General features: G+C 38.5%; 2 protein-coding genes across 2 annotated transcripts in view; both read left to right on the forward strand.

Moving 5' to 3' along the window:
* The first annotated feature begins 3,728 nt into the window (after positions 1–3,728).
* The window catches only part of ITGA1 (integrin subunit alpha 1), a 69,110-nt gene continuing 45,358 nt past the window's right edge, over positions 3,729–27,480 (forward strand). The window contains exon 1 of the mRNA XM_021553853.4: positions 3,729–4,175. Within this exon, the coding sequence (XP_021409528.1) occupies positions 4,148–4,175 (28 nt within the window). The 5' untranslated portion in view covers positions 3,729–4,147. The remainder of the gene's footprint in view (positions 4,176–27,480) is intronic.
* Positions 10,011–15,743, forward strand: PELO (pelota mRNA surveillance and ribosome rescue factor). The gene is made up of 2 exons (XM_021553854.4): positions 10,011–10,912; positions 12,036–15,743. Exons 1-2 carry the CDS (start codon positions 10,187–10,189, stop codon positions 12,465–12,467), a joined length of 1,158 nt encoding a protein of 385 aa, XP_021409529.1. The 5' UTR covers positions 10,011–10,186; the 3' UTR covers positions 12,468–15,743.

The raw sequence follows: 27,480 nt of genomic DNA on the forward strand, positions 1-27,480 counted from the left end.
TCAAAAATTAAAGAGATTGGTGGAAAATGTGTAGCAGTAAATGATGCTGTACAAACTCATCTCTTTTTGGTCTTCCTGTACTTTTGTGGTATGCCTAATTTTGATCTCTGAAAGTTTAGAATGAATATTTAAAAACTTGCACCTAGAGAAAATGCATAAAGATAAGCAGCATGGCTGAGAATGTGAAACTGAAACACTTGAAAACTGTTAAGAAGGCAAATCAGAAATTTCAGAAAGAACACAGGCTGTATACTGATTTGGTTCACAATTGCACTATGATATCTGACACATAATCCAAAAAAGAACAAAAGAAATAAAAGATATTGCAGGGAATAGATTTACCACAGAACACAAAGGGCATTTTCCATAACATTTCCTACCAACATTATTTAAACTAACACAATCTGCAAAATAAAAGTTTTATAAAGATCTATTATATAGCAAAAAGGATTTTTGGCACATTTGTATGACTGGTTAATACAGATGGAGCTGAAACATGGGAATTCTCCAAGAATATCAAGTATCAGTTAAAAGCTGAGCTGTAAAACATGAAAAGATTTATGCATAGGGTACTTCTGGAACCATACCAAATCCTTCAAGGTCTTAGTTCTGGTACTTGAAGAAGAAGCCCTCAAGTATTTCAGACATAATAAAAATCAGTCTACAGATCCACAAGTTATGCCAAGTGAATTCTAGTATGGTCCTAGAATCAGATAGGAAAAAAACCAGAGACTATAAAAATGAACAACAAAGTCATCAAGGTGAAAGACATGTTGGAGAGTGCAAATAAGCAAGTGTAAGAAAAAACCATAAATGTAAATGATCACTAATCCACAGTGCAATGTAAACTATCCAAGATTATAAAATGAGATGCAAATGATAAATATTCACTTAGAAGCTATATGAACACATTCTGTAGTATTTTCCATGCAGTGCATAGTGAAGCGTAATAACAACAGTGAACAACACAGAAGCATGTAACATCTCTCTAACAATATCAATGCTGTCATACTATTCCTTTAATAGAAGAAAATTAGACATTCTCCTGGCTATTTGAAGTCAGTCTTGCATGATGCATTCCTCTCTTGTGTTACAGACTGGGGATCCTTCTCACCCAACAAGTAAAATAAATTAAAACTGCACATACCCTCTTTAAGAGAGGAAGAAAAAATTCCATAGAAAATTAGTTCTATGTAAATCACAATCACACTATGTAAGACTGCCTGCCTTTGAAACTATTTGAAAAACTTTGGTTCCTCTTTCTTCAGCACTGACCTTCGGGACAAAAAGCTCTTTTCCACTGGTTGGGGTTTTTTTGCAGGAATAACCTCTCCTAGAGGGGAGAAGAATTTCTGATATTTTTAATTTTTATTGCCTTTTCAAAATCTAGTATTTCAAAGTCCTTAGACTAATCTTTAATCGCAAATATTTCATCAGATTCTATAGAACTACTGGTGTACTTCTTCTATATCACATATTCTAAAACAAGTTGCTGAAACTGAATTAGAAGGCACAGTTCAAAGTTACAAATTATGTTTAACTTATAGCACTAATAAAAAATCCTTCCTCAGCATTCGGTGGCATCTAATAAAGAGACATAAATTATGCAAGCCAACTATACTCTTTAAACTAATTTGACCTTTTTTCTCCATAACTATGGAAATTAATACTACTTGTTTTTCTCACATTAAAATAAACTAGTATCTTGTATACTTCTGGGCCTGAGTGAGCTTCATCTAGATGTTTCTTCTTAAAATAGATTTGCTCCTTACAAAGTTTTATATTAAGTTTTATACTAACGTATAAAAATGAACACTGAAAATTTAGCAAGATGTTATTAACATCACTTGAACTACTTCACATGCAGCAACATGAACTTTGAAAAGGAGTGTTTGCAGTTTTTTTCTAGTTGGCCACTCCAAAACAGACAGTTGTCTGTAAGTCTGTAGTGTATTTTACTTTCTTGAATGTGTTCAAATAAATAAGAAATGCTAGCTCAGTCCAGCAATTCATCTTCTCTAATGTTGTCCTCTTGACATTGCCTATGCAAGACATATAGGGCACCACCACAAAAACAAATTAATGAATCATAATATTAAGAGTATTTTGGTAAAAATTATGAATAACATTTCATCAAATATGTTTCTTTTTATTCTCAAGAAGTGCTATTCTCCAACATGATATTCAGTCTCTACATATTATCAAATGCTTCATAAATTTCATGTAGGCTTGAATTTATTTTTGTTCAGGAGAAGGTCCTTTGTTTCCCTGCTTCTTTCCTTGATGTAATATATTTAATCAGAATGAATGAGTAAATAAATAAATAATTCTTCACTACAATTTGAAGGTAAGCTCAACTCTTTCATGTGCCTTTAGCTGGAGCATAGTGACACAGGGAATACAAAGATTTGGTTGTTTGGTTTTGATTTTAAAGTCTATATGTAGGTGGAATACATCAGTAAAAAGGGTATTAGAAAAACCCAACTTTATAACCCAGAGGGTGCTGACTTTTGTGGATTATCACCAAGCACCCAGACTTGTGACTCTGTAATAAACTTCTGCGTGCGGTTGGCTCTAGCACAACGAACTCTGGGTTACGAACTCTGTTTTGGAATAACAGTAGTAGTAACACAAATGACTGGCAAAAATGAAATGACAGTTTTTCCATAAACTCAGTCTTCTTTTAGTTTGGATGCCATTTCCATTTCCTTTAATTTCATGCATAAAACCTTTGACTGGAAAAAATGTGTCTTGTCTTTTAAACTGGCACCAACCAAGCTAAAGTTCTTTCAGTAGAAGTTACACATGTACTTCATTTCATCATCCCACTGAGGACTCTTGCTCTTTTGCTCTTAAAACCAGCCTTAAAATTGGACAGTTTTCTAAAATTTCCATAGATCTACAAGGTGCACCCTAAGTGTTCTCATAAAATTAAGACAGAAGTTGAAAGATGCAATAAACTATTATAATGCTTATTAAAAGCTGCAGTTTACTAGTCTCAAAGGAACTTGCCAAAATTCCACTAATTTCCACGTACCAAATTCTTTGCTCCAAGTCAAGGAAATGATAGAGGATTTTTTCTAGAAGAACCAAAATGTCCAAATCCTTATATTTTGGTTTCTCTTTTTCTTTCTTGAGGGATTATGGATTCCCTTGTTTTATAAACAATAAAATTATTTTTCCTAAGCTACAGTGTGGGAACTCATACACTGTTGAAGGGGTGCCACTCCACTTGAGCATCAGTCTGGTAAACTCAAAAAGTCCTGCAAAACTACTCCTTTCCTCAGTGTGCAACAAACCCTGAAAATCTCCGCTCAAGGGCCTGAATCTGGCTGATTATTACCTTTGCTATTTATTCAGTTATTTACTAGTGAAGTCATTTTGGGGGCAGGGAGAGTGGGAAGGCATGCCATGCAAACGTTCGATAGATGAGGGCAAAGGCAGCTCTCTGGTATTTATGCACCAAAGCACAGGAGGACGCAAAGACTCGAGAGAATCGCCCACTGTCTGAAGAGTTACTGTGCCTCCAGAGCCGCCGAGAATGGGGAGGGGGTGGCTGGCTTCCTCTTGCGGGCAAATGACCGGCCGTAAGAGTGCGTTTTTAAGGAGTGATGTCAGAGAAATTAAACTCGAGCAGTCAAACACACCCCCCTACCTCAACGACGTGTTTCTCTCTTTCTTAAGGCGAGAGAGGTGGCTTTGTAGCGCACCCAGCTCACTCCTGCCCTACTGGGACAGGGGCTGGCCGGCGGGAGACACTTATTAATTATGAACGGGGAGATGTCCCTTTAAGGTCTGCTGCGCTCTCCGAGAGTGTTTAGTGGGGGAGATTTGGCTTTATTTGTACATCCTAACGCCGGGCTAATTCAACGGGGAGGTTTCCAAAACTCAGAGACCTTTACGGGAGTGGGTGGGGGGGAAACTGTGTGCGGTGGGAGGAAGCTAAACTCTTCTTAAACGCGAAGAAGCAACGTAAAGAGTGGATAACAAACAGGAAATGCCTAACTCGGCTGCGAGGCGGACGGGCTGTGCAGAGCGCTGAGCTCCACCGGCAGCGCAGCTCAGCCGGGCGCGCCGGCGGCAGGACCGCTCCCGCCACCCCTGCCCTCCGCCCAGGCTCCGGGCCCCGGCTCGCAGGAGCCCAGGCATGGCTGCCTCCTACTGGATGCTGACAGGTGAGTAAAACCTTGTCTCTGCCTTGCTCTGAAGACTCGGGTCCCTAAAGCAGCCCTTCCCGGCGGGAAGCGGGTGAAGCTGGTAGGGTCTGGCACCCAAGGGACGGCGCCCTCCCGCCCAGATCCCTGCCTCGGGAATGCCCTTCCCGGAGCTGCTCTCCAGCCGCAGGCGGTGAGGAACCTCCTCGGTTTGCTTCTCCCTGGGAACTTTAAACCCTAAACCAGTTTTAGAATCTGAGGGCAAGGGGTGGTTGCTAGATGAGGATGAATGGCTGAGAAGGCATACTGTAATTGAATCTGGCTTGGAACAAATTTGTTTGATTTTGTTGATTTGGTTTTTGGTTGGCTTTGGAGGGTTTTTTTAATTAGGGTAGATTTTTTGCTTTCTTCTGTTTGGCTTTCAGACTTCTGACTGGCAAAAGGGAAGTGAGGAAGCACTCATTCACTCACTTCAGAAAGATGAGTTCATCCGGAGATGAAATATGTAATATTTCCTTTTAGGGGTTCATTGATTGTTAGTGACTTACTTGCTTTCCTAGAAAAGGGAATGCAGCAAGTAACAATGTCCCTAGCTAGTCAGTCTGCAGTCACATTTTGGATCTGAAATCAGGAGAACCCTAGAAGTGGGGAAGAAGCTAAGGCAATGCTGGGATTCATGTGCTTGGAAACTTGGACATTGAACTCCCCCCAGCAGCTCTTGCGCAGGCAAGTAGCACACAGTGAACCTGAAGCAGTTCTCCCCTGAAACAGGAGAAGAAATCAATTTCATAAGAATTATCCAAATGCAGGCAGCAGCAAGTGGGGAAAAGGCAAAACTAGAGTTTTCCCCTCTTCCCTCTGTACTTATTGTGCAAGACAGAACAGATACTGGAAAATGTGAAAATCTGAATATAGTATTTTGGCATGCCATATTTAGTTGTTGTCCTTAACAGTCTTCATTATTATTGCAGTGACATACTCCAAAACATGTTTTTGTTTGTGTTCCTTCAAAAAAGGACACTTTGTAAAATACCAACAATTTAGTGTGCCACAATTTCCCTTCAGAGTTGCAGAGTTACCACTAGTAATGCTGACAGACAATGAATTCATCAGTAATGAAAAAAAATGTTTACTGTCAGGTAGGAAAAAATTTCAAGTCTCATCTGGATTTACTAGGTAATTATTTTTTTGGTAGTGGTGTCATGGGGGTTTCTTTTTTAAAAGATTGGTGGGAAAGAGGATAGATTTAGAAATAAGAGGAAGCATTACAGATACCAGGTAAAAGATTCAAATTGTCTCTGACAAATAAGAGAAGTAGTCCTACATAAACAAGTCAAAATATCATAAGAATATGGAAAAGGGGCTTTCTTCACCAAGAGAAATATATTGACACTAAAAAATAATTTAAAAATAAATGACACTCTGTTCTTCCTTTAAAGAAAAAAGCAGCAAATAATCTGGCATGTCCTAGCAGACAAAAAGAATCTAGAGTAAAGGAGGCACATAGAGATGTTATGTATATTTGTGTATTTATATAGATTTTTGTTCTTTTTTAATTCGGCTTTTTTTGATGAGACCTCTGAGAATCTTGACCACAGAAAGTCTGACATGTAAACAGACTGAAGTGCACAGAGAATTGAGAAGCCTGACAAGAGCTGAGTAAAATGATCTGTGACAAAAGACTGAACTAGTTAGGCTTGTCTATCTAGTAGAAGAAAACTAAAGGCAAATTATTGAACATTTTAAATATATCTTGATATCCAAATATTATTGCTGAGAATATTATTCCAGATGTAAATGTTTCTTTGTTTAGTGAGAGCACTCAGTCATGACTTTCCACATCACATATGTTGGTTTTCAAAGATATTGATAAATACTTGGTTCTCCAAATCCAGCAAAGGCCAAAAGAAAAATCAATGTAACTGACTATGCATAAATCTTAGGGAATATTCAGAAGAATTTTCTTACTCTTAAGGTAAAAAATTGCTAGGCTACCAAAAAAAAGCCTATCCCTGAATAATCTCTTACATCAGGACTTTTGATTAAGTTAGATGAACAGCATAAGGGATGGCTGAGTTTACTTCAGCTGGTCTCTATGCAATTGGTTTGACTAGGGATCTGCTGAAGTTTTCTCCAGCCCTACATTTCAACAACTAAAGAATGAAGAAGTCAGTTTAAAGGGTTCCATTACCTTTAAAAGCTCCCTCACTTAACAGTGTTATGCAAAGCCTGTTCCCTCCTGGACTTCTTTATTGATGATGGTCTTGCTGTACTCATCTTTATAACAGAAAAGATAAATAGAAAAAGACAGAACTGTATGCAGAAAATGAAGTGATCTTTGTTCAGAGTCTGTACAAGCAGGACAGCCATAGGACAAAGGCAAAGCATGAAAACAGATGTTTTCCCAAGTTTCCCCTCTCCATCTGTCTCTTTTATATTCCTCTGCTCTTGAAATAATAATGCCCAACATTTCTTAGCAGACTTCCCCCTACATCAGAGATTCTTTTCCATTAGTTTTTCTTATCCAGAATGTAAGCATGTTTGCATGAATTCTAGCTAAAGTGTCTATAATATGGAGAAGATGAGATTTCCTATGAAAATGACCCCTCCTTGTCTAAAATCTGTATGTAACCCATCTTCATAAAGTAGTTGACCAAGAGTTGAAGACATAGGGAAGCGAGTCTCAAACATTTTCAGAATAATAGCTTTAGATAACCAGCATGGCTCTAAAATCCCTAAGAATATATGATACCACCATTTTCATTTTATCTTGCATTGTACTTAAGAAGGTCCAAAAATGGATGTCAAATTGCTGCAATTATTAATACCTATAGAAGTGTATTTACAAAGTGATTTATTGCAAGAACTCTTAGGTCCTATACATAGTCTCAATCTTATACCAAGACAGGAACAACCTATGCCATTTTGAACTTTCATGTTAAAACTATGAGGATTTGGAAGTACCCACTTGTTTTGGCTCTACCATGGTCAAATTCATCTCTCTTCCTGTCATTAGCACAATTAGAATAAACTTAGAAACTTCTGTGATTCTTAATTTTTTGAGATATTTTTCTTCTACTGCTCATACTTTGACATACTCAAACAAATAATAATATCCTATATTTACTTTTTTTACCAGAGTAGGCAAAGCATCATCATCTCTAGTAAATATTTTCCTTTCTAAGTTGACAATAGTCCTGCTGATAGTGGGTAAATCCATTGAAGTTTACATTTGCCACTAAATATTTGTGGATCACTGTTCACAACTCTATAAATCTTACAACTTGCTGTTTGAGAAAAGGCCCATATCAAAATGTTTCTTTCTACAACAGGTAATTGAAACTTTTGAGTGGCAACTTTGTTTCAAAGTTGGCCTTTCTTCTTTGGTTGTGGTTTTGTTCTTCCTGAATTCTTGCTTTTGGGGTGTGTGAGGCGGGGTGTGTGTATGCACCCGTGTGTGTTATTGTGGGTTTTTTTAATGCAGCAAGTCACTTATTTTCCTGAATGAAATGTTTATTTTTTACTGGATAATACTGGATGCCAACTTGCAACCTTTATCTAGAATATATTGCATCTCCAGGGATGGTTGTAAAAATTTGACTGGAATGAATAAGCACAGAAAAGTCTGTAAATACACAGCTGTAAAATAATAAAAAGTAAAATACATTTTAATGTGGAAGTTAAATATGCACCACAACTACTTTTTCTTCAAAGAATAGCGTGAGGTCAACCTTTGAAATTTTATAGTTGCAAAGAATGTAAAGAAGAAAATCTGCCATAAAATCACATTCAGCATTTATATAGATAAGTGAAAGGAACTCTGAAAGTAAAGTTGAATGCACAGTAGTGCAAAATTATTAATACAAACAAGTTAAACAGTTACTTACACATGTGCTTATGTTATATTCCCTTGGGTGGTCCTGCTTGATTCTGTGAAACAATTCATGCTAACAGAGTTAAGCATGTGTACTCACAGGAAGAGAGTCTGAGGTCTGATAAATAAATCCTATTATGTAATATCTGATAAAGTTGTTTTTACACCAGTATCAAGCTTAGGGAAAAGGAACGCACATTTCTGAGCCAAATCTGAGTTCACTGTCCTGTCACAACTGACTAGAGCTAGATACTTCTGAGAAATTTATAGGTTCACCATAATGGAAGATATGGGATTATTTTTGCTCACAGTAGCCTTGTATCTCATCAAATTCTTGACTCCAAAGCCTTCCCAAGTCAGCAAATTCCATAATCATAGTGAGTTGGTTTTTTTTTTTCTTAAATAGCTAATAGAAACCAGAAACTTCCTTGTGACCACCTTCTCATCTGTAAGAAGATGCCATCAGAAGATGCTTTTCTATAGTAGACCGAGTGTGTAATCATTCCAAACTTATCTGCTGCAACTGCCCTGACACACTTAGCATGGCATATTAGTGTGCTGAACTTTTCAACCTATTTTTATTTAATAATTTCTCATGCAAGCATTTTTTTTTCTATTCTTCATTCTTTCCCATGATCTATATTCGTAACATTCATTCTTAAATGGAGTTTTTAGTGTTGTACACTGTTTCAAAAATTAGCTACAGAAATCAGAATTACAGAATTATATATTTTAAGGGATTGGAATGAACATTATAGATCATCTAGTCCCAACCCACCCTGCTATGCGCAGGGACAATTCCCACTCAACAATTCCCAGCCTTCTCAATTCCTTGTCCAATGAGTACCAGGTTTGGGGAAACCACAGCCTTCCTGGGCAACCAGGGGTTAGGCACTATTCCAGTGTGTAACCACCCTCAAAGAAACATTTCTTCCTGTTATGTAACTTAAATTTCCCCTCTTTCAGTTTGTACCTATTACTTATTGTCCTGTCACTGCAGTTCCTGATGAAGAATCCCTCTCCAGCTTCCCTCTTCCCTGTAAGATACTGGAAGGTTGCTATGAGGTCTCAGCCTTCTCTTCTTCTCCAATATTCCTCCCTTCTTGTATAGTGATAGAACTTTTCATTATTTCTGGATTGCTAAATTCATTTAGGCTGAAAATTCAGCTGTGTAATGATGGTTCAGGTCCATTTTCTTTATATGTCTTTTATCAAGGCATCTTATTTCTCTATGTGAACATCCAACTTCGTTTGAAACGTGCTCATCCTGCCTCCCTAGCATGTCAGAACTGGAAGGAAGCTGGTCAAGGTTCAGCACGGGCTGAAATGTAACTTGCAAATTTAACCAAAACCTTTTAAACCGGAATTCAGTTTAAGAGCAGCAGCCAAGTAACAGGTCATGTTCTGATGTTGCCTGGTTTTCGTTTCCATGGGTGACGGCCGCCTCGCTCCGCCTCAGTCAGGCGGCGCTGGGGGTGGCACTGCCGTCCCCTGGCTCCTTGGCCTCGCCGAACCACGGCACCTCTTGCCTCTTTTGCCAGCTGCGCCTCTAAGTTTCCAACAACTGCTTGGCTTTGGCCGTTTGGTTTTGGTTTGGTTTTCGCCTCTCGTGTTTTGAAACGTGTGGCACGGCGTTAGGAGACTCCAGGAGTTTGGACGGCCGCTGTGCAGCGCTGGAGGGGAATGACGAACGGGGGGGCGACCCTTCCCGCGGGGCAGCGCCCGGCAGCAGCAGCGCGGGCAGCGCCCGGCAGCAGCAGCAGCAGCGCGCCCCTCCCCGCGCCCCGCCCTCACGCCGCCCCGCACTCTTCCTTCGCAGGACGCACCTCGGGACGCGCCGCCCGGCTACCGCGCGCGGCGCCTCGCGCATGCGCCGCGCCTGCGGCGACCGAGCGCGCCCCGGCGGCGCCTCAGGAGGGAGCGGCGTCTGTGCGCGTGCGCCGTGGGGCGGCCGGGGACGCCGCGCGTGCGCGTTTGTGCCGGCGGCGGGCGCGCTCGGGAGCGCGGGGTTGGGGCGCGCCGGGAAGGCGGCGCGGGTGTCCGTCGGTCCGTCCGGGAGCGTGCGCCCCGCGGGGCCCGGCCCTCAGCCTGCCCGCCGGGGGCACGCCTGCCGCCCGCTGCCGCCGCGACACGGGCAGCGACGCGAGGAGCCGCCAGGATGAAGCTGGTGAGGAAGGACCTGGAGAAGGATAATGCGGGGCAGGTGACGCTGATCCCTGAGGAGCCTGAGGACATGTGGCACACCTACAACCTGCTACAGGTGGGTGACAGCCTGCGCGCCTCCACCATCCGCAAGGTTCAGACCGAGTCGTCCACGGGCAGCGTGGGCAGCAACCGCGTCCGCACCACCCTCACCCTCTGCGTGGAGACCATCGACTTCGACTCACAGGCCTGCCAGCTGCGGGTTAAGGGCACGAACATCCAGGAGAACGAGTACGTGAAGATGGGCGCCTACCACACCATCGAGCTGGAGCCCAACCGTCAGTTCACCCTGGCCAAGAAGCAGTGGGACAGCGTGGTGCTGGAGCGCATCGAGCAGGCCTGCGACCCGGCCTGGAGCGCCGATGTGGCGGCCGTGGTCATGCAGGAGGGGCTGGCTCACGTCTGCCTGGTCACCCCGAGCATGACGCTGACTCGAGCCAAGGTGGAGGTGAACATCCCCCGCAAGCGGAAAGGGAACTGCAGTCAGCACGACCGGGCTCTGGAGAGGTTTTACGAGCAGGTGGTGCAAGCCATCCAGAGGCATATCAACTTTGAGGTGGTGAAGTGTGTACTGGTGGCTAGCCCAGGCTTCGTGCGGGAGCAGTTTTGTGACTACATGTTCCAGCAGGCAGTCAAGACTGACAACAAACTTCTGCTGGAGAACAGGTCCAAGTTCTTACAGGTAAGGATCTAAGCAGTTTCTAGAGTAGGTAAAAAGAGGCTTGAGAGTTGCGTATGATAGTAAAAGGTAGTTACATGGGAAATAAGTCACTAAAGAAAATAAATTTCTGACTGAGCATCATGAGAAAATTATTCTTATGTCTCCCAAACTATAAATGAGTTGTGCGTAGTATAAGGATGGTTCCCACATAGGATACCTTTATCTGGAATAGAGAAAGTGTTAGATATTTCAAACTCCCTGTAAAGGCATATTGGCTCTTCAATTAAGTGTGAAGTTTAAGTTGGAAAGTACTTTGCACTGTTACGTTGTCACCTGTATAGCATCCATGTTTAATAACAACTTTCCAAAGATGTTTTTTTAAAAGTACCTGAATGTGGTATAGGTTAATTAATTTTGTATTAACAAATTTAACTAGAATTTCATTGTTAGTTTTGTACCACATATTTAAAGGCTCTGTTTTTTTTCTTGTTTCTTAGTCATCTCATTGATTGAGTGCATGGGGGTTTAGCTTTATACTAAAATAGTCATATTCAGGACCTAAAATACGTTTTCATAAGGATTCTTGTATTATTTTTAGATTGGAGTAGGCCTGGGGTGATCTGGGGGCAGGGATAGTGAAGTGAGTCCCAGTACTTAGGAGACCCAGTGCACCAAGAAAACCCTCCTGTTCCATGTGTAACAAAGTGATAATAGAGAGAAGTAGCTTTGTGACCATAATAATTGCACAGAGTTGATGCTTTTACACTATATGCCTGCAGTGTTGAGGGTCCTTCCTTTTCTTCAATGCTTTAAAAGAGAGGCGTAGGCTTAGATTTGAGTTTCTTGGTAGTTTCAAGTAGCCGTATCTTGGGAGCTGTTGAGCTTGTATATTTAATCCAGGCTTTGAATAAGAGAGGCAGTTGTCTTTTTCTGCTTCAAAGACAGTTTAAGGGATTTGGTATAGGCTCTGTGTTGCAGGAGAGATTAAGAAAAGAATCATGTGTATGTCAAGAAAGACACAAGTTCCCCAGATAATTATCGAGATTAATATTACATATCATGGAGGGTGTTTGTGATTGGTTAATAAAGAAAATGGTCCTTTTTTTTCAAAAACACCAAACTTTTGACTTTGTTTTCACTCTAGGTCCACTCTTCCTCAGGACATAAATACGCACTGAAAGAAGCACTCTGCGACCCAGCTGTAACTAGCCGTCTTTCTGACACTAAGGCAGCTGGTGAGGTCAAAGCCTTAGATGACTTCTATAAAATGCTGCAGCATGAGCCTGACCGGGCTTTTTATGGCCTGAAACATGTGGAAAAGGCCAATGAAGCCATGGCCATTGATACCCTGCTGATCAGTGATGAGCTTTTTCGGCACCAGGATGTGGCTACACGTTCCCGATATGTTAAATTGGTAGATAGCGTACGGGAGAACATGGGCACAGTGCGCATTTTCTCCAGCCTCCATGTGTCTGGAGAGCAGCTGGGCCAGCTGACAGGGGTGGCAGCTATCCTGCGCTTTCCAGTTGCTGAGCTCTCTGACCAGGAAGATGAATCTAGCTCTGAAGAGGATTGATAACAGTGGCTTCATTCCAGAGTTTCTTTTCAGTGTCATGTTGAAATGACATTAAAAGGTCCTCCTCACCTGAATACTGTGTGCACATGTACCATGACATGTAATTAAAAAGGTTTAATAATAAACATATACATGCATATATATATAGCTTTATGTAGCACACTACTTGATATCTGATGTATGGTAATAATTATTGATATGCTGTGCTGAGCTGACTGTTTTTGCAGTTCCAGACCACCAGCAGTACAAGAAACTAATTTGGCTCCTCAGTGCTGGTTGGTCTGCATGTTAAGGCATACTGCCAACTTAGGTGAAATGTGTAAGAAAAAATAGTAAGCTAACAGGGCGAAATTCATGTTGTAATATTTCTTTTCAAATGCTTGAAAAGAGTTTAGTGAAACAAATGCAAACTTCTTGGGAGACTTGTCAAAACTGTGCTCGATCTTCATAGGTGCTCCCTGTTCTCTGTAAGGTGTGTCAAAGGAATAGGGTCAATATCAATTCTTAGGGCTTAGTGTGGTGATGTAAGTCTAACCACTTGAATATTTCTGTGAAACACTTGAAGCAGTCTTTCAGCAGTGAGACCCTTTATCTTAACCATAACTTTACATTTCTTTGCTAACACAGTAGTAGATGCAGGACAAATGGTGGCTCTCAGTGCACCCATTTAGTTATCTTTTTGAATACTGTACCTTGGGAGATTGTACTGAAGACTAACAAGGAGTCATTGACTATATTCTGCTAACTTGGCATTTAGCATCCAGTTCAGAGAAAGTATAGGAAAAAACTTAGAAAATCAGGACTTGAGTTTCCACAAAGAATCTTTTGATAGCAAATAGTTTAGGTAACTTCATAATCTGGTATTCTATTTGCATAATTCTTTAAAAACATAATTAAATGGTGATACCGAAATAAAGATGACAAAATTATAAATCAAACTTGAGCTTTAGCTAGCGGCAACTGTAAAAGTGAAAATTACCTTTTCAATTACTTGATCAGCTCAAAGTACTGAGAGCCAGAAGGAGTTTTATTTCTTCAGTGGGCCATACATCTTACATTGAGGAAGCAAAAACTGCTTTCAGATTCAGACATAAACTGTGGTTGTATTGTTTCAAACCAAGGTTTGGTGATGGGGCTTGTGTGTGTAAATAGACTTTTTTCTCTTATAGATGTGATGGAAGGTGAGAACAGGAACCACAGAAGAATTCTGTGACATGGAAAGTATTGTAAGAGTGGACCATTAAAAAACAAAACCACCAGAACTCCTAGTCTGGGTAGAATAAAAATTATTTCTCTAAAACTAAGGCTAGTCCCCTATGTTCATGGGTGCCAATTCTCTGAATTTAATACTATCTATTGGTAGCTGAGACACAAATCTAAACTTCTTGATAGAAAAGTACTTTTGAATTAAAGCCATCTCCCCTCTTCCACATCATCCACACAGTCTAAGAAATCCTTGAAAAGAACTTATATTAGAGCTGTAACACTTTGATTCTTCTTTTGCTGAAGACAAGCAAAGCCCATTGAGATACTTGTTTACAGTCAGCTTGCACACATAAATTATGTTATTTGAGCTTTACATTTTGTCTTGAATGGTGTTGGGTGCCACAAGTCATAGAATGCTCAGGTAGGCTTTATTTAGTAGTTAAGACTGCTTAAAATAATTTATTTTTTTTCTTATTTGCCTAAGTTTATCATACACTTTTTAGCTAGAAAGCACCTTGATTCCTGTTATATCTAGTTTAATGTTAAAAACAGGAAGCAGAAGAAATTGACCTGGAAATACTAATTATAGGCAGCAAGTTAGGGCCTTAAATAAAATCATATCTAAACAAATCATTAATTTCTCTGAGCTTTTATAATATAGGATGATATAGCAGTATATTCCCATTTTCTAAGTAGTGCAAATTTGTTGCAACTGTACACAAATGACATATTTTAATTTGTAGTGTACCACAAATTCTTAGTTTTTCTCAGAAAATTCTCCGAGAGACAAATCAAACTCCTCTTTGGTTGTGGGATGGATTGCTGTTTTATCAAACCAGATTGGTTCCAATTATTCCATTGTAAACCAGAAATTATGAAGAGTTTTGCTGAGTACTACATGATTACAATGATGGATTTGTGTTTTGTGCCTGTAGTTACCATCAAGGAAAAGAAGTGGCCATTTTGTTGCAGTTTTGTTTTTCTTTTTGTTTCATCTGCTAAAAATGTGATGATAGTGATTCTTTTAATTATTTATACTTAGAATTAAAATTCTGTCTTGACTTTATATTTTGTGTAATTTTCTTTTTTTTTTTAGCTATTGCTATCATGTTGTTATATCTCTGAAAGAAATACACATGGAATTGCCCAAAGAAAATAAGTATGGAAGGGTGGGATTTTTTTTTTCTTTTTTTTTTTTTTGGTAAGCATTTTTGTTGTAAAATAAATATACAATCTCTATGTATACAAATGCATCCTGTTTCAGGAAACAGCTTAAGGGCTTGGTATTGAAAATTGGCTGTGTTCAGTGCTTGACCTGGCCAAGTTCCAGGGTTGCTAGTGTCTTCTACATTTCAAGGAATTTTGAATAGTTGAAAAGTCCATTCTGACAAAGTTGCTTGCTCAATGCAGACCTTAGTTTGTGTGTATAGATAACACTTGCACAGAAGAGGATGCTCTCAGCATATCAAAGGAGTGAGTGCTAGAGCCATGGGAAAATATTTTTTGTGTTTATTGTTTGGAACTAAACTAAAAAATATATTTTGAAATGTCTCCATTTAGTTTAGGATTATATTCTGGCATAATTCTGTGAATTAATAGTGTGGTTTAGCTTTCAGTTTTTCTGTGTTCAAAATGAATGAAGACATATTGCAGGACTTCCTAAATCTTGTTACATTTGGTAGGAAGAAAGCTTTAAAAAGTATGAAATTAGATTGATCATGAACCCTGCTGTGCTAGACAGTGATTCAAATAAATTTATTTCCTCATTTGCCTCTCTTGCAAATTTGTATTTTGGAACAGGCCCCAGTCTATTAGTTTTGTCACCTTTGGCATTTAAATCCACTTATCACATATGTTTTTTGTGGTTGTTAATCAGCTAAAGCTTAGTGCAAAATGCAAGGTCACCACCAGCTGGAGACCAAACTAATCCTACTAATTACAAGGCAAAATAAAAGATAAATCCTGCAGTAAAATTGTAAAGCATTTTACCAGGAAATTCTTTGTCTCCCTCCTCTTGTCTTTACCATTGTATAAGTAAAATGCTAGTAATAAATGATCTTTTGACCACCATTGTGCTAAGAGCCCATAGCTCTTCAGTTTGATTTGTGCTGGGACTAGACATGATGTTTTTAAAGCTGTGTAAATGTCTAAATTTTCATTTGCTACTGTTCTCTTGCAGGTTAAGTAGCCCTGAATTTTAAAACTAACTTACCCTCTGAAAATTTCTTACAACTTCTGAGCTGCTGACCTTGGTTTACCTTGTTCAGTGAAGGTATATTATAGCTCAGTTTTCATTAGAGACTGATATATCACTTGAGCCTCTCAAATTTCTTTATAGAAGCAGGATTGTAAGTCCAGAAAAATGTACACATATGCATGTGTGTTTTAGATCACCCAGTCCACTCACTTTTCTCTTGAGACTTTCATAGCTCTCATTTCAAAGAAAAGTCTATTTCATGAAGGAATAGACACAGTTTAGGGGGAAAACCCGCCATATTGTCAGAATGTGTTACTTGAAGCCGTATTTCTACAGTGTGTAGTACTGACTCTACAAAAGACCTACGAAAACAATTTTTAAAATGTGAAGCAGCATCTGGAAGGTCTGCCATTAGGAATCCGTGTTTATAACCTAAAATCAGAATCCCTGCCGGAGACATAATAACAGAAAAAATGAATTACTTCAGAAAAGTATTTGATCTACTTTTTAGATAGGCAGAACTTAAAACTTGATGTTTTTTCTTGCATTGGTTGCTTTAATCTGGAGATTTGTCTGTTCTCATTTGATTTAGCAGATAGTGGGGAGAGAGTGGTGACAAGGCGTTGCAGTAGATAATTTTCCCGTATCTGTCTTTCTCCTGTAATGCCTACAAATTGCTTTTAGGGACTGTTTAATTTAGATTTTGTGCGGGGGAAAAAATTATTTTGATGTTTCATTATTCTGCAAATTTAGGGTTAAGAAAATGCCTAACCATTTGGTTTTGTGATAATTACGATTCTTAATTCAGGCTCCAACAGGAGTTGAGCCTGGGCTTTTTCAGCAGTGGAAAGAATAAAGGCAGGCTATGAAGCGTCTTGTGTGACAGTTGCCCGAAAGCTTGCTGAGTAAATGTAGTGTTTAGTCCTGCCCCATATTTTATGCTTGACTCAAATAGGGCATTGACTCGGATTTGAGGGTAACTGCTTGCATGATACAGAATCTAAAGGAAAGACATGTCAGCAGTCTAACAACCAAAATGCATATCATACCCTGCCAACTTGTGAAGTTTACTGTTTTAAAGATGCTCTGTAGCTTTCCTGTGAAAAAATTGACTCCTAAGGTGTCTTAGCCTAAAATAAAGTGTGAGGAAAAGGCTTCTGAAATCATAGTTCTTTTTTCTGTTGTCTGAAAATAATTATTCCTTTTGTCCCACTTGAGAGCTGCATAAGAAACAGAGAGGGGAGTGGTATCAGAGCAGCCCTTCCTTCCAAGTCAGTGTCTTCTGGGAAATGCAACATGAAGCAGCAACTTTCAAGCCCTGCCAGGTCTTGACAGTTTTTTGCTATATCAGTCTTTAATTTATTGCCCTCTTTTTGGGAAATGCTACATTCACAGCTAATGTAATTGCTGTCATGCTGCTTTAATAATTACTTAGAAGTTAAATTAGAGCTGATCATGAATCTGCTGTCAAAGCAGCTATTCCATTAGAGAATGTTAATTAGTTGAAATCTTTTTTGAAACGTTCCTTTTTAGGCATGTACATACCAGACATGATGGGAAGTGTTTTCTCTGGTCCAAAATGGAATTTCTAGTCAAAGCCAAGCCTGGAATAGCAAAGAAAGAGTGTAGTGGTTTAAGAAGTCAAATAGAACAGAAGATACAAAGCTTAAGGCCATTTTCTCTTTCATAGTAAACACTAGACTAAAGGTGCACCCTTTTGTGTCAGTGTCATTGGTAAGTGCAACTTCCACACTGAACAAATAGATATTCTTGTATCTTGTCTGAGATATCTACAACTGGCTCAGGCATGATGTCTGAAGGAATAAGGGCAGCAATTTTCAGATTTCTGGTCTGAAAGTGAAAGGAAAATAATTGAAAACTAGGACTGTTCCTACCAAACACATTTATATCAGTAGTCTTTTCAGAAAAAAAGTCCTGAACAGTGGTCCGTCCATGTTTCAAAAATATTTTGGACCTGACATCTACCAGGAAATCTACTTTTGAAGATGGTCAGATTCTTTCCCATACAGTACTTTTTGTTTGATTAGAACAAATGCTTTTGGCAAACTTTTTGCTGAACGGATTTGTATGCGAAGATGTGTGTGTATGTTTAGTAAAAGAAAAAGCTAGCCTGACTCTCGGCTTGTAGTTGCTTTGGTAGCTGCAGGATTAGCTCAGGATGCGGGGTTGATAATTATCTTCAAGAGTCAAAGATTTGTTTACTGTAAGAGGAACTCGGTAGCAAGTGATAAATTCAGGAAGTCTGACAGTTTTTAAATGTTCATGGACATTTCCTTTAATGGTTTCTGAAGCTCTGAAAGCTACAGCAGTTTTTGCTGAAGAAAATGGCCTTTTCTTTGACCTGCAGTGTTCAAGTGTTTTAGATAAATAGTTTTGTTTAGGTCTAAGTGAAGTTAATTAATTGCATTTGTTTATCTTGCCCAAACAGGTACCATAAGACCACTTCATTTGAGAGAGAGAACTGGTGTATCCCATATAATTTATTCCTCTCCTGAGTGGAAATTTCTGTTCTGAGATGGGATTGTCTAAGAGAAGCTGAAATGGACTTTGCAGACAGTGCTGGGTGAACATTGGCAGTCTTCCAGTACAGTCAGGTCTCCTGGGGCACTGGCTGCCCTCGCTGCAAGGCTGTATGTAGGAGCTACTGGGACAGCAGTGGTGAGAGGCAGAAAAAGAGCAGCTGTCTCCGGAGGGAGCTGTTCCAAGTTCCAGAGCTGTGAGGAAAGATGAAAAGCTGTGGTTTAATGGAAAACATGAGGTGCTGTTTTGGGTATGTTACTTTTTCCCCAAAGGGAGGCACAGTGAATGTTTGAAATATCTGAATTCAGTTCTAACGGCTCATGCTCGGCTGAGGGTAAGATGCCAGCTGATGTGACTAAGTTCTCTGTGTGTATCTGGTAGAGGAGCTTTGAGCCTGAGACGGACTCTAGAGATATTGAGACCTCACTAATCCTCTCACTATGGAGTCATTTCCGGCCACCCTGCTGTTGCTGTATCTGAGGCTTGTGAAAGACTGTCTTTGTTTTCCTTTCACACCTGTCTGAAAACCAACTTCTTTTTCAAAAATACTGCTTTATGAAACAAACACCTCACTGTGTTGTGTTGGCAGTCTGTGTGATAAGCAAAGGAAAAATTTCTAGTCAGACATTAAAAAAAACTCAAACCATCAGAAGCTGATTGAAATAACCCTTACAGGCTTTTTGAGAGGGTACCTGGTGAGAAGAAAAAGAGAAAGACAGATGAAACCATATGTAACAAGGTTTGTTGTTGGTTTTTAACAGTTTTCAGGTAATTTCAACTGAGATAAAAAGATTAGTAAGTCAAATGACAGGCTTTTAAACCTTTTCTCAAGAAAGCCCCAGAAATCAGTTGTTAAAACTATTAGTACATAGTCAAACATTGTGATCTTGGTCAATTATGACCACTTAAACTGTTTCAAGCTGTCTACATTTGTTTTATCCAAGTGTAGATTTGCATGGTCCTGTTTATTGTTCTTATGAGACAAAGTATTTTGTTATGAACAAAGGTAAGTGTTCAGAAAAAACAAAATTAATGTTAACAATTAATGTTGACACTATAAATCTAGCCTTTCATAATTTTAAAGACATGTATTTCTTGTGTAAATAGATAATACAAATTTATAAATGATGTGGGTTTTTTTGGAAAGAGTGTGGAAATTGTCACTGAAAAAATGCTTAGGGCTTTAGGCAGTAGTAATTTGAATTTGTGCTTTTTTCTTATTTCTAGAACATTTTTAAAACTACTTTGTTCCCCACTTTAAGCACATTTATTTTGACATAAGGACTGGCAAGAAACAAATGTATGTTAGAGAGCAGAACATTCCGACTACTGAAAAAATGAGAAATTGGAACAGCCTTCCAGTCAGAAAAAATCAGAGCAAAAGGTCACTTTTATATGGAATTTGTTTACCCTGAGAAATGTGATGTAGTTACCAGCAACAGATAGGAATTAATTTAGCAATTCTGTACCCACGCTTGGAACAGAAGCAGAGCACTTGCTGTTTTTATTTAATTAGAGCATTGTATGTTGCCCTGTTTAGATCTGTTCAATTCTTAGCACATATGTTCACACTGCATCGCAGCAATCACACCAAATTTCACCACAACACTGACCTCCTGTGTGACAGGCATTAGCTGTCTGAGCTAATGATGCAAAAATGCTTAGATTAGGTACCTGATAAGGATTTAATGAGTACTTTCTTTTCCATCTCTGCCAGTTAGATGTCCTCCAGGAGCTGTGAAGGCTATTAAAAAATATTTTTTGAGTGTTTTATTTGTAAACAGGCATTAAACTGAAGTCATTGATCATTAAGTGAGTTTCCTTTAGAAAGCATATTTTCTCCAGTAATTCTTGAGTGAGCAGCTACACGCTGGCCTTCTGTATCAATCACATCATAGCTTGGAAAAGTCTTACAAAGCCAACTGTAGTATCCCATGAAAGAGCAACTGTGGTATCCAAAGAGCTGTAGACCAAAAAAAGAATAAAAATACCTCAGCATCAGCACTGCTTTGCTGCCTCACAGCTGGGCAGGAAGGAAAAGCTGGAAGTGATCTGCTGCTGAAACTATAGTTGAGGTGCTACTTGCATAAGACTGATGTTAAATCTGTGATAAGGTAGCACATATATATATATATATAACAGGAATGTTGTGGGATATAAATCGGTAGCAAAGGGCTCATTTGTACCTTTTTAGGAGGTCCTTTATAAAAAGACTTGCTGGTTCACTTTAGAAGTCTGAGTCACTCTTAAATGACCCGAAAAATGACCTTAGTTTTGCAAACTTTAATTCTGCTTGAACAATCTCACTATTAAACTTCTGTGGTAGTTCTGTGAGGGTGATGCAGATCTTTGAAAGAAAGAGTAACAGATTCTTTATAGAAGTCCTGGTATGATGAGGATACTTTCAAACTTTCAGAATAGGCCTGGTCCAAATAGATATCTTTAAAATCATGGGTGTACTTCAGTTCTGTGGGTGGGAAATTAAAGTTATTAGTGCCAGTAATTCATGTAGAAAACTCTATCTTAAAGTGCATCTAAAAAACAGGATGTTTTTCTACCTCTAGAATCCAGCTCTAATTTTTTTTGGGGGGAACAAACCTTCCTTTTATAATCTCTTCATGGCTGGTTCCAAATTTCCCTGAATTGTTTATTGATGAATAAAAATGAACATTTGCAGTAAAAAGACCTAAGATTAATTTTGCAGTGCTTCCAACTGGTTTATCCCTACAGCAATGATACAACAAAAGAGATATTCATGTTCTTACTAATACTTGAGTGCCAGAGTCCTTAAAAATTAGTAGATATTGTTGGTGATGCATATTATGCTAAAGTTTTCAGTATGTTGCCAGTCAGTATTGATAATTTATGATGAAGTGGCTTTTGGAGAATTTATTAGGTTTTCACTTAAAGGAAAAGTATCTTGACCATAAAAATATACCACATAAAATAAGACTATTAAACGCCCATAACATTTTACTGCAGTTTTTAAAATTGCTTTGTTTTCCAGTTGCACTGTGGAATGACAATGAAATAGTCACCAATCTTGACCATATTTTATTCCAAACATATCCCTCATAATTATTTCAGGGAATAAGTTTCTTGTTAGAGGTACATCTTCTGTTCTTATTTCAAGAGTAATATTGATTGAAAGTTGGCATTTTGGTTTTGTCTTTTTTTCTCATGGTCACAGATGAACACTGTATGCCAATTCTGGCTTACTGCTTTGGGAATCCATTTACAGAAAGTTCAGTTTTATCTGTTGCCTTTCGATTATGCTCACCTCACAGGTAGACTGAAGATGAACTACTATCATATGACACATCAAGATGTGAAAGTCTTTGTGATTATCTTGGACCATAAAATGAGCTAAGCTGCAAAATACCTTTTGCAGCAGCCTTATGAATTGACTAGTGCAATACCAGGTGTTCTTTTGGTCTTCTTTGACCAAGTGAGTAAACTTTTTCTCCTTAGGGTTTTTTCCATGATATGTGTGTGGTTTTTTGTAGCCTTTACTAGATTAGGCAGCTATTTTTATGTTTAAGTCCATGGAAAATTTGATTTAATGATCACTGTGGTAATTTTCAGTTCCACATGCTTGTCTGCTTGGATTTGTCAATTCTAAGTGTAAACTTTAAGTTATCAAAGAGCCATGTTCTTTAAATTGTCCAGTACAATAAAAGATTGCTCATCACAGTTAATTCATAGAGGCGACTAAGGAACCAAGTTGACTGATTATCTTCTCTTTTAGCAGTGAAAAAGTCAAAGATTTCAAACAAGGAGAGCTCTGTATGTCCTAGTAGAAAGTCACTACTGCAATCACCCATGCTGGCACATGCTTGGAACAGGCTCAGGATTTTGCTATGACCAGTCAGACCTGATCTGTGCAAACACACAGTGCCTGCTCCCTCATGCTTATGCAGGACAGGCTGGCTTTCCCTGCGGGCATTTCAGTTCTGTGCAGTTGGGGATGAAGAGGCATTTCCATCTGACCTTGTGTAAGAGTGCTAGTAGCATCTGGGGACCATTCATGGAGAAATTCCAGCATTTCAACAAATATGTGACTTATTTTCCGTTATTGCCTGTAGCAATCTCTTATCAACTATATTCTCACTGTAGCAATTTTTTGGTTACCAATAGGAGGAAAAGTTAAAAAATAGTCTAGAACAATATTATTGACAGCACATTTGATGCATTGCAAAGAATTAACATAGGCAATAGGAAAAAGGAATTATTTGGCTGATGTTTCATATTTTCAGTCCAAGCTCCATGCCAAGCATTTTTAAACCTGAAAATTTGCCTTTAGTAGCAGTAGGTTTTATCTCTTACTCTCCAGTTCTTCTCTTAGAAAGCTGCCCATACAATTTTTTGATTGTTTTAACATTACTAGAATACTTAACGTAAGTAAAAGTGTTTTCTGTGTTAGACAGTTTTAGTATTTCTGTCTATCTTTTAAATGCAATTCAGTTTAGTGAATATTATTTTGATTTATGTTTTTTTCTGGAACCTGTTAGCTTTATATAATAAATTTGTCTGAAGAATAAGCTAAGTCTTAGTTTAAAGTTTAAGAGTTTTCAGGTCTCTGCTGTATTATGGGAATGCATACAAACAGGGAAACAGAACTCTACTTTATGTAGCCATGACATAAAAAGCTACAGAAACATAGTACTTTCCTCTTACTGTACTAGAAAGTGGTTCAACTAAAAATGAACTGTTGTGTTACAATGAAAATTATGATAGCTGTTTTATTATGGGAAATAATAGCTGAGTAGGCTCTATACATCTTGACTATACTTTGCAAGTTGATTTTTTCTTTTAACGTACATGTCTGAGATTTAATTCTGAAGTGTGTCTCTGCCCCACTTGTCTCTGTCATTTTTGTTTGGTTAAGCTTGCTTCTTGCATTTTGGCTTTTCCCCCCCAAATCACTGCATAGCAAAATTGTTTAAGACCAAAGGAAAAACTAGGTATTTATAAGCTTCCATCCTTTCCCTTTCATTGTACGCTCACAAATTGATATTTATGCATTTTATAGAGCCAATCTGTGTTTTTGTTGTACTATGTAAAAACTGGCTTAGATTTGATGCTCTAGCTAACTGGATGCGAAAGGGTCATATCAAGGTATTTGCACTTCCTTTTGGAGGATTTTTTCTGTTCCTGAAGCTTTGAGTGATTTGCTTGAGCACAAGCCAATGATTGTGCTCAGCTCAAGGCAATGAAAGATAGAAGTTAGTAGTCATTGCGAAGTAAAGGACTGGAAAAAGTACTAGCTTAAGACTTTGAGAAAAATTACCTGAAAATCTCTGAAAACACCTGGGTGAGGAAATGAAAGGGCAAAGGAATCAAGTCAGGTAGGGAAAAAAGTAATTTTCCTTCATCCATGTCACAAACAGAGTGATGTACTTAACTCATAAGAGTGAAACACCAATATATTATTGATATAAAACAGTGAGTTTACAAAATTCAGTGTTAAATGTGGTTTTACAAGATTTGATGGCAAAGTACACTAGACTATTAATAGTGTAGAGGGCAGAGACAGATAAATCTGTTGGAGAGGCTTTGCTGTTGTGTCATGAGGTTCAGAAAGGACTTCCTTGCTTTCTAAACTCGTCTCACAGAGGAATCAATCTAGGTCCAACTAGATCCTCTCCTGGTTCTAGGCTTAGTCAATGCTTATGTCCAAAGGACTGTACGTGCACAATCCATCCTCTGTAGCACTTAGCTAAGATGTCAGAGTTTAGCATGCTGTTAATCACTTACTGAGAATGTGCTGCTGCAGGGAGTCTTTCAATTCCTCAAGGAGTAATCTTGAGAGGTCCCATCTCAGGGAGAGAAAGGAGCAGTACTGGGAGATAGTTGCATGAGTTTTCAGTTAGGCATTATTTTTTGCATTGGTTCTCAGATTATCACATTTCCCACAAAGTTTAAATGGAATTGCTGTCCTGGGGCATTTTATAGATAGTTGCTTTTAAATCTGATGGAGTAGACTGGTGAAGCATAGGCTTATCAGTTAGAGTGACTCGTTTGCGAGCCCTTTCTGTTGCAATGTCCAGTTAGACTTTTTTAATAGGTAAATAACAACACAGTGGCAATATATCTACCTTCAGAAGTGTATTGATTTGCCTGCAGTGTTTAGTATTTATTTCTCCATTTTAACAGGTTTTTTTCAAAGATAGCTTGCAAGTTGCTAAGGGAAAAAATATGTACAAAGCATGGATTCAGAAGAAGCTTAAAAATATGTAGACAATGTAATTTTCAATTCACATTTGAACACTGACAAGTAGTGACTTCCTCAAATCAAAGAATTAACCAGTGTCATGAGTATTCAGGACCTCCTTTTTCTTAGTCCCTATATTGGCATACTAAAACTGTGAAAGATGTAGATCATGTTGCATGATGACATAAATCACCAGTCTCCATCTTCTCAAAAAAATCCTCAGTTGAATCACAAATGACTTGTACTGTTGAACACATATTACATTTTCTGCCTTGAAATTTCTTGAAATAATTCTACTGCCTTGCGTGTGTTTTTTTTCATGAGCTTCAACTCTGAAGTAAATTCTGTTTTGAAAACTCTGTATTATAAAATGCTCCCCTGATTCAAAGATACATTTGCAGTAACCAATTGCTAACTACAATAAAGTGGCACTATGTAAGGATGGTCATATCATTTTTTTAACCAGACAGGGATAGGTTGACCTTCTCAATTGTTTGTGCTACCTGTTGCACAAGGCAGGTATATCTTTGGATTGAATCATAGACAGAAAGTTAGAGGAACTTTTGTTCTAAGTGGCATGATATATATGATTTGATAAGATAGAAAAGGTATGGCAGCTTAGAATGAAAAACAAAAAAAAGATTAGTGTTGCTTCCTCCCATTAGCGAGTGTCATAATTTAATTTTGTAGGAAACATGAAATGAAAATTTAGAAATATTCATTAATTATTGCACATGATATGAAAAATAACACTCTTGATACTCAATTACCATCATACTGTTTAAAAGAAACAGGTTCATATAGGCTCTACTTAGGTGGGTGTTTTTTTAGGCTAAGAGCAAGAAAATTGACCTGTAATACATAAAGTATACTTGTGTGGAAAAACAGCCTGACTAGCAGTGTGAAGTCAAATGAAAAATCACTGTGGAAGAACTGGCTTTGGGGCTTGGTATCTTGTGTTTCCTGCAGCACAAGGTGTACTTGACCTACGATGCTGGTTTCAAGAAGGCTACATAATGGAAAGCTTACCAGCCAGAAAAGCTGGGATACATCATAATTGAAAAAGTGGTTGTAGAAAACTGAATTAAATGTCCTATTTGATTCTTACTGATGGGTTTCATTTCAGAAAACAATGTACACATTTTTTTTTGCTATGTTTTCTGCCTAGAATATGGGGCTTACACATAAAGCTGTATGGTAGGAACTGAAAGTTCCAGCAGAGTGTTCATGAGGAGTGGTTCTTGATAGCAAAGGAGGGTGGATGTTGAGGGAATACAAAAATTGTAGGGACTTGTGTGAAGTGTTGATGAAAGAACTACATCCAAAAGATGGACTGGAAATGATTTGAAACAAGATAAAACATTTTCTAGGAGCTGTTTCACTTCCATCAAGCTGCTAAATTTGCTAAGACTTTGTACATCTGCACTAGTTGAGAAGCAGACTTCGTAAAGTTCTTTGTATGTGACTGCATATTTCTAAGGCTTTTTTCTTTCTTTTGTGAGAAACTGCAAAGTACTAAGGATTGTGAAGATGAGAGGGCCACTTTCCAACTTTTGCACAAAATAGTTTTATTGTGATTACTCTTAATTGAGTGGGGGACATATTCTTGGTTTCTGCCATTATATTTCCAAAAGTTTTGTCTGTTGCATTGTGTTATTCATTTGGTACACATTACAAAGCATTGATTCAGTATATTTTCAGACTTGATACTGCATTATAAAGCTATTTTCCAGCACAAAATACTTAGGAAAAAAACAGCAAAGAGAGCTTTATTTAATGGGTTGTACAAAGCATTTAATTGGTTTTGAAAAGTATTTGGCTACTGCATCTGGAATTGCTTTCAAATATATATTTCTTGATCTTCTGTGGTATTTATCTACTTTTAATAAGAAGTGGTTTATTAATTATTCAGTCTCTTTCCAGAATGTCAGTCTTTTGCTCTTCAAAGGTTAAAGATTAAAGAAAAAATGCCAGAGGCAAAATCATACAAAAGTTCTTTTGTGGCCCTGAAAAATAAAAGGCTCAATTTAAGCACTACTGAAAATGTTTCTGAAGTTGATTTTTTTACATATATATATATATATATATATATATATATATATATGTATATATATATACAGCTTTATTTGAAATATGTTGATATTTAGCCAGGCAGAACTGAATGCAACAAGAACTCTTGCCTCGGCCTCCTTGGCGTTCCAGAGTAAGACCAAGGCACTGTGGCCCCTGAGCTCACAGACAGCAATTGTACAATGCTGTCGTATTTTCTTCCACTTGGTATGCCAGTGGCTAAATCTCTTTTTCACAGGAAAAGACTGTGTAATTCTGCAGTGACATTATCACAAGTGAAGCAAAAAATAGTGTGTAGGTTTGCTGGTCCAGCAAATAATCCACTTTTGCATGTTTGAGACATTATTTTAAAACCAGCATTTCTGTAGGTATGACTTTGCAAGTAGAAGCACATTTAATCTTCCTTGCTACCAGCCAGATGCATCCCAGGCCTGGCCCAAGGGCACGGTGTTGTGTCCGTGCAGCCAAAGGATCCAGCTGTGAGGAGGGTTCATTTCCTGAGGCGCAGTGCTGCGCGCTGGAGGACACAATCAGTTCTCTGCAGCTGATTGCAGCTAGCTGGGAGCTGCGGGGCAGGCTTGCAGGTGCCAACACACAGTGCTATCTACTTCCTCAAGTGAAAGAGTTCTCAAATTGCAGGTTGAAATTTGGTTTCTAAGGTTTTCTAAGATGATGAGACAAGTAGTCTTTGCAACATCAATGTAAAATACTTTTAAAGGCGGTCAGTTATTGTCTTAAAATTTGGACATCTTTTCTAATAACACTTTCAGTACACTGTGATCACA

The sequence above is a fragment of the Lonchura striata genome, chromosome Z (genome assembly GCF_050655825.1).
Source record: "Lonchura striata isolate lonStrDom1 chromosome Z, ASM5065582v1, whole genome shotgun sequence".
In the NCBI taxonomy this organism is placed as follows: Eukaryota; Metazoa; Chordata; class Aves; order Passeriformes; family Estrildidae; genus Lonchura; species Lonchura striata.

Bases quoted from the DNA above. Each gene is read 5' to 3' on its own strand.
- PELO (XM_021553854.4), top strand. From the start codon at position 10,187: ATGAAGCTGGTGAGGAAGGACCTGGAGAAGGATAATGCGGGGCAGGTG. The intron at 10,913-12,035 runs GTAAGGATCTAA...TTTTCACTCTAG, and splicing joins ACAGGTCCAAGTTCTTACAG to GTCCACTCTTCCTCAGGACA.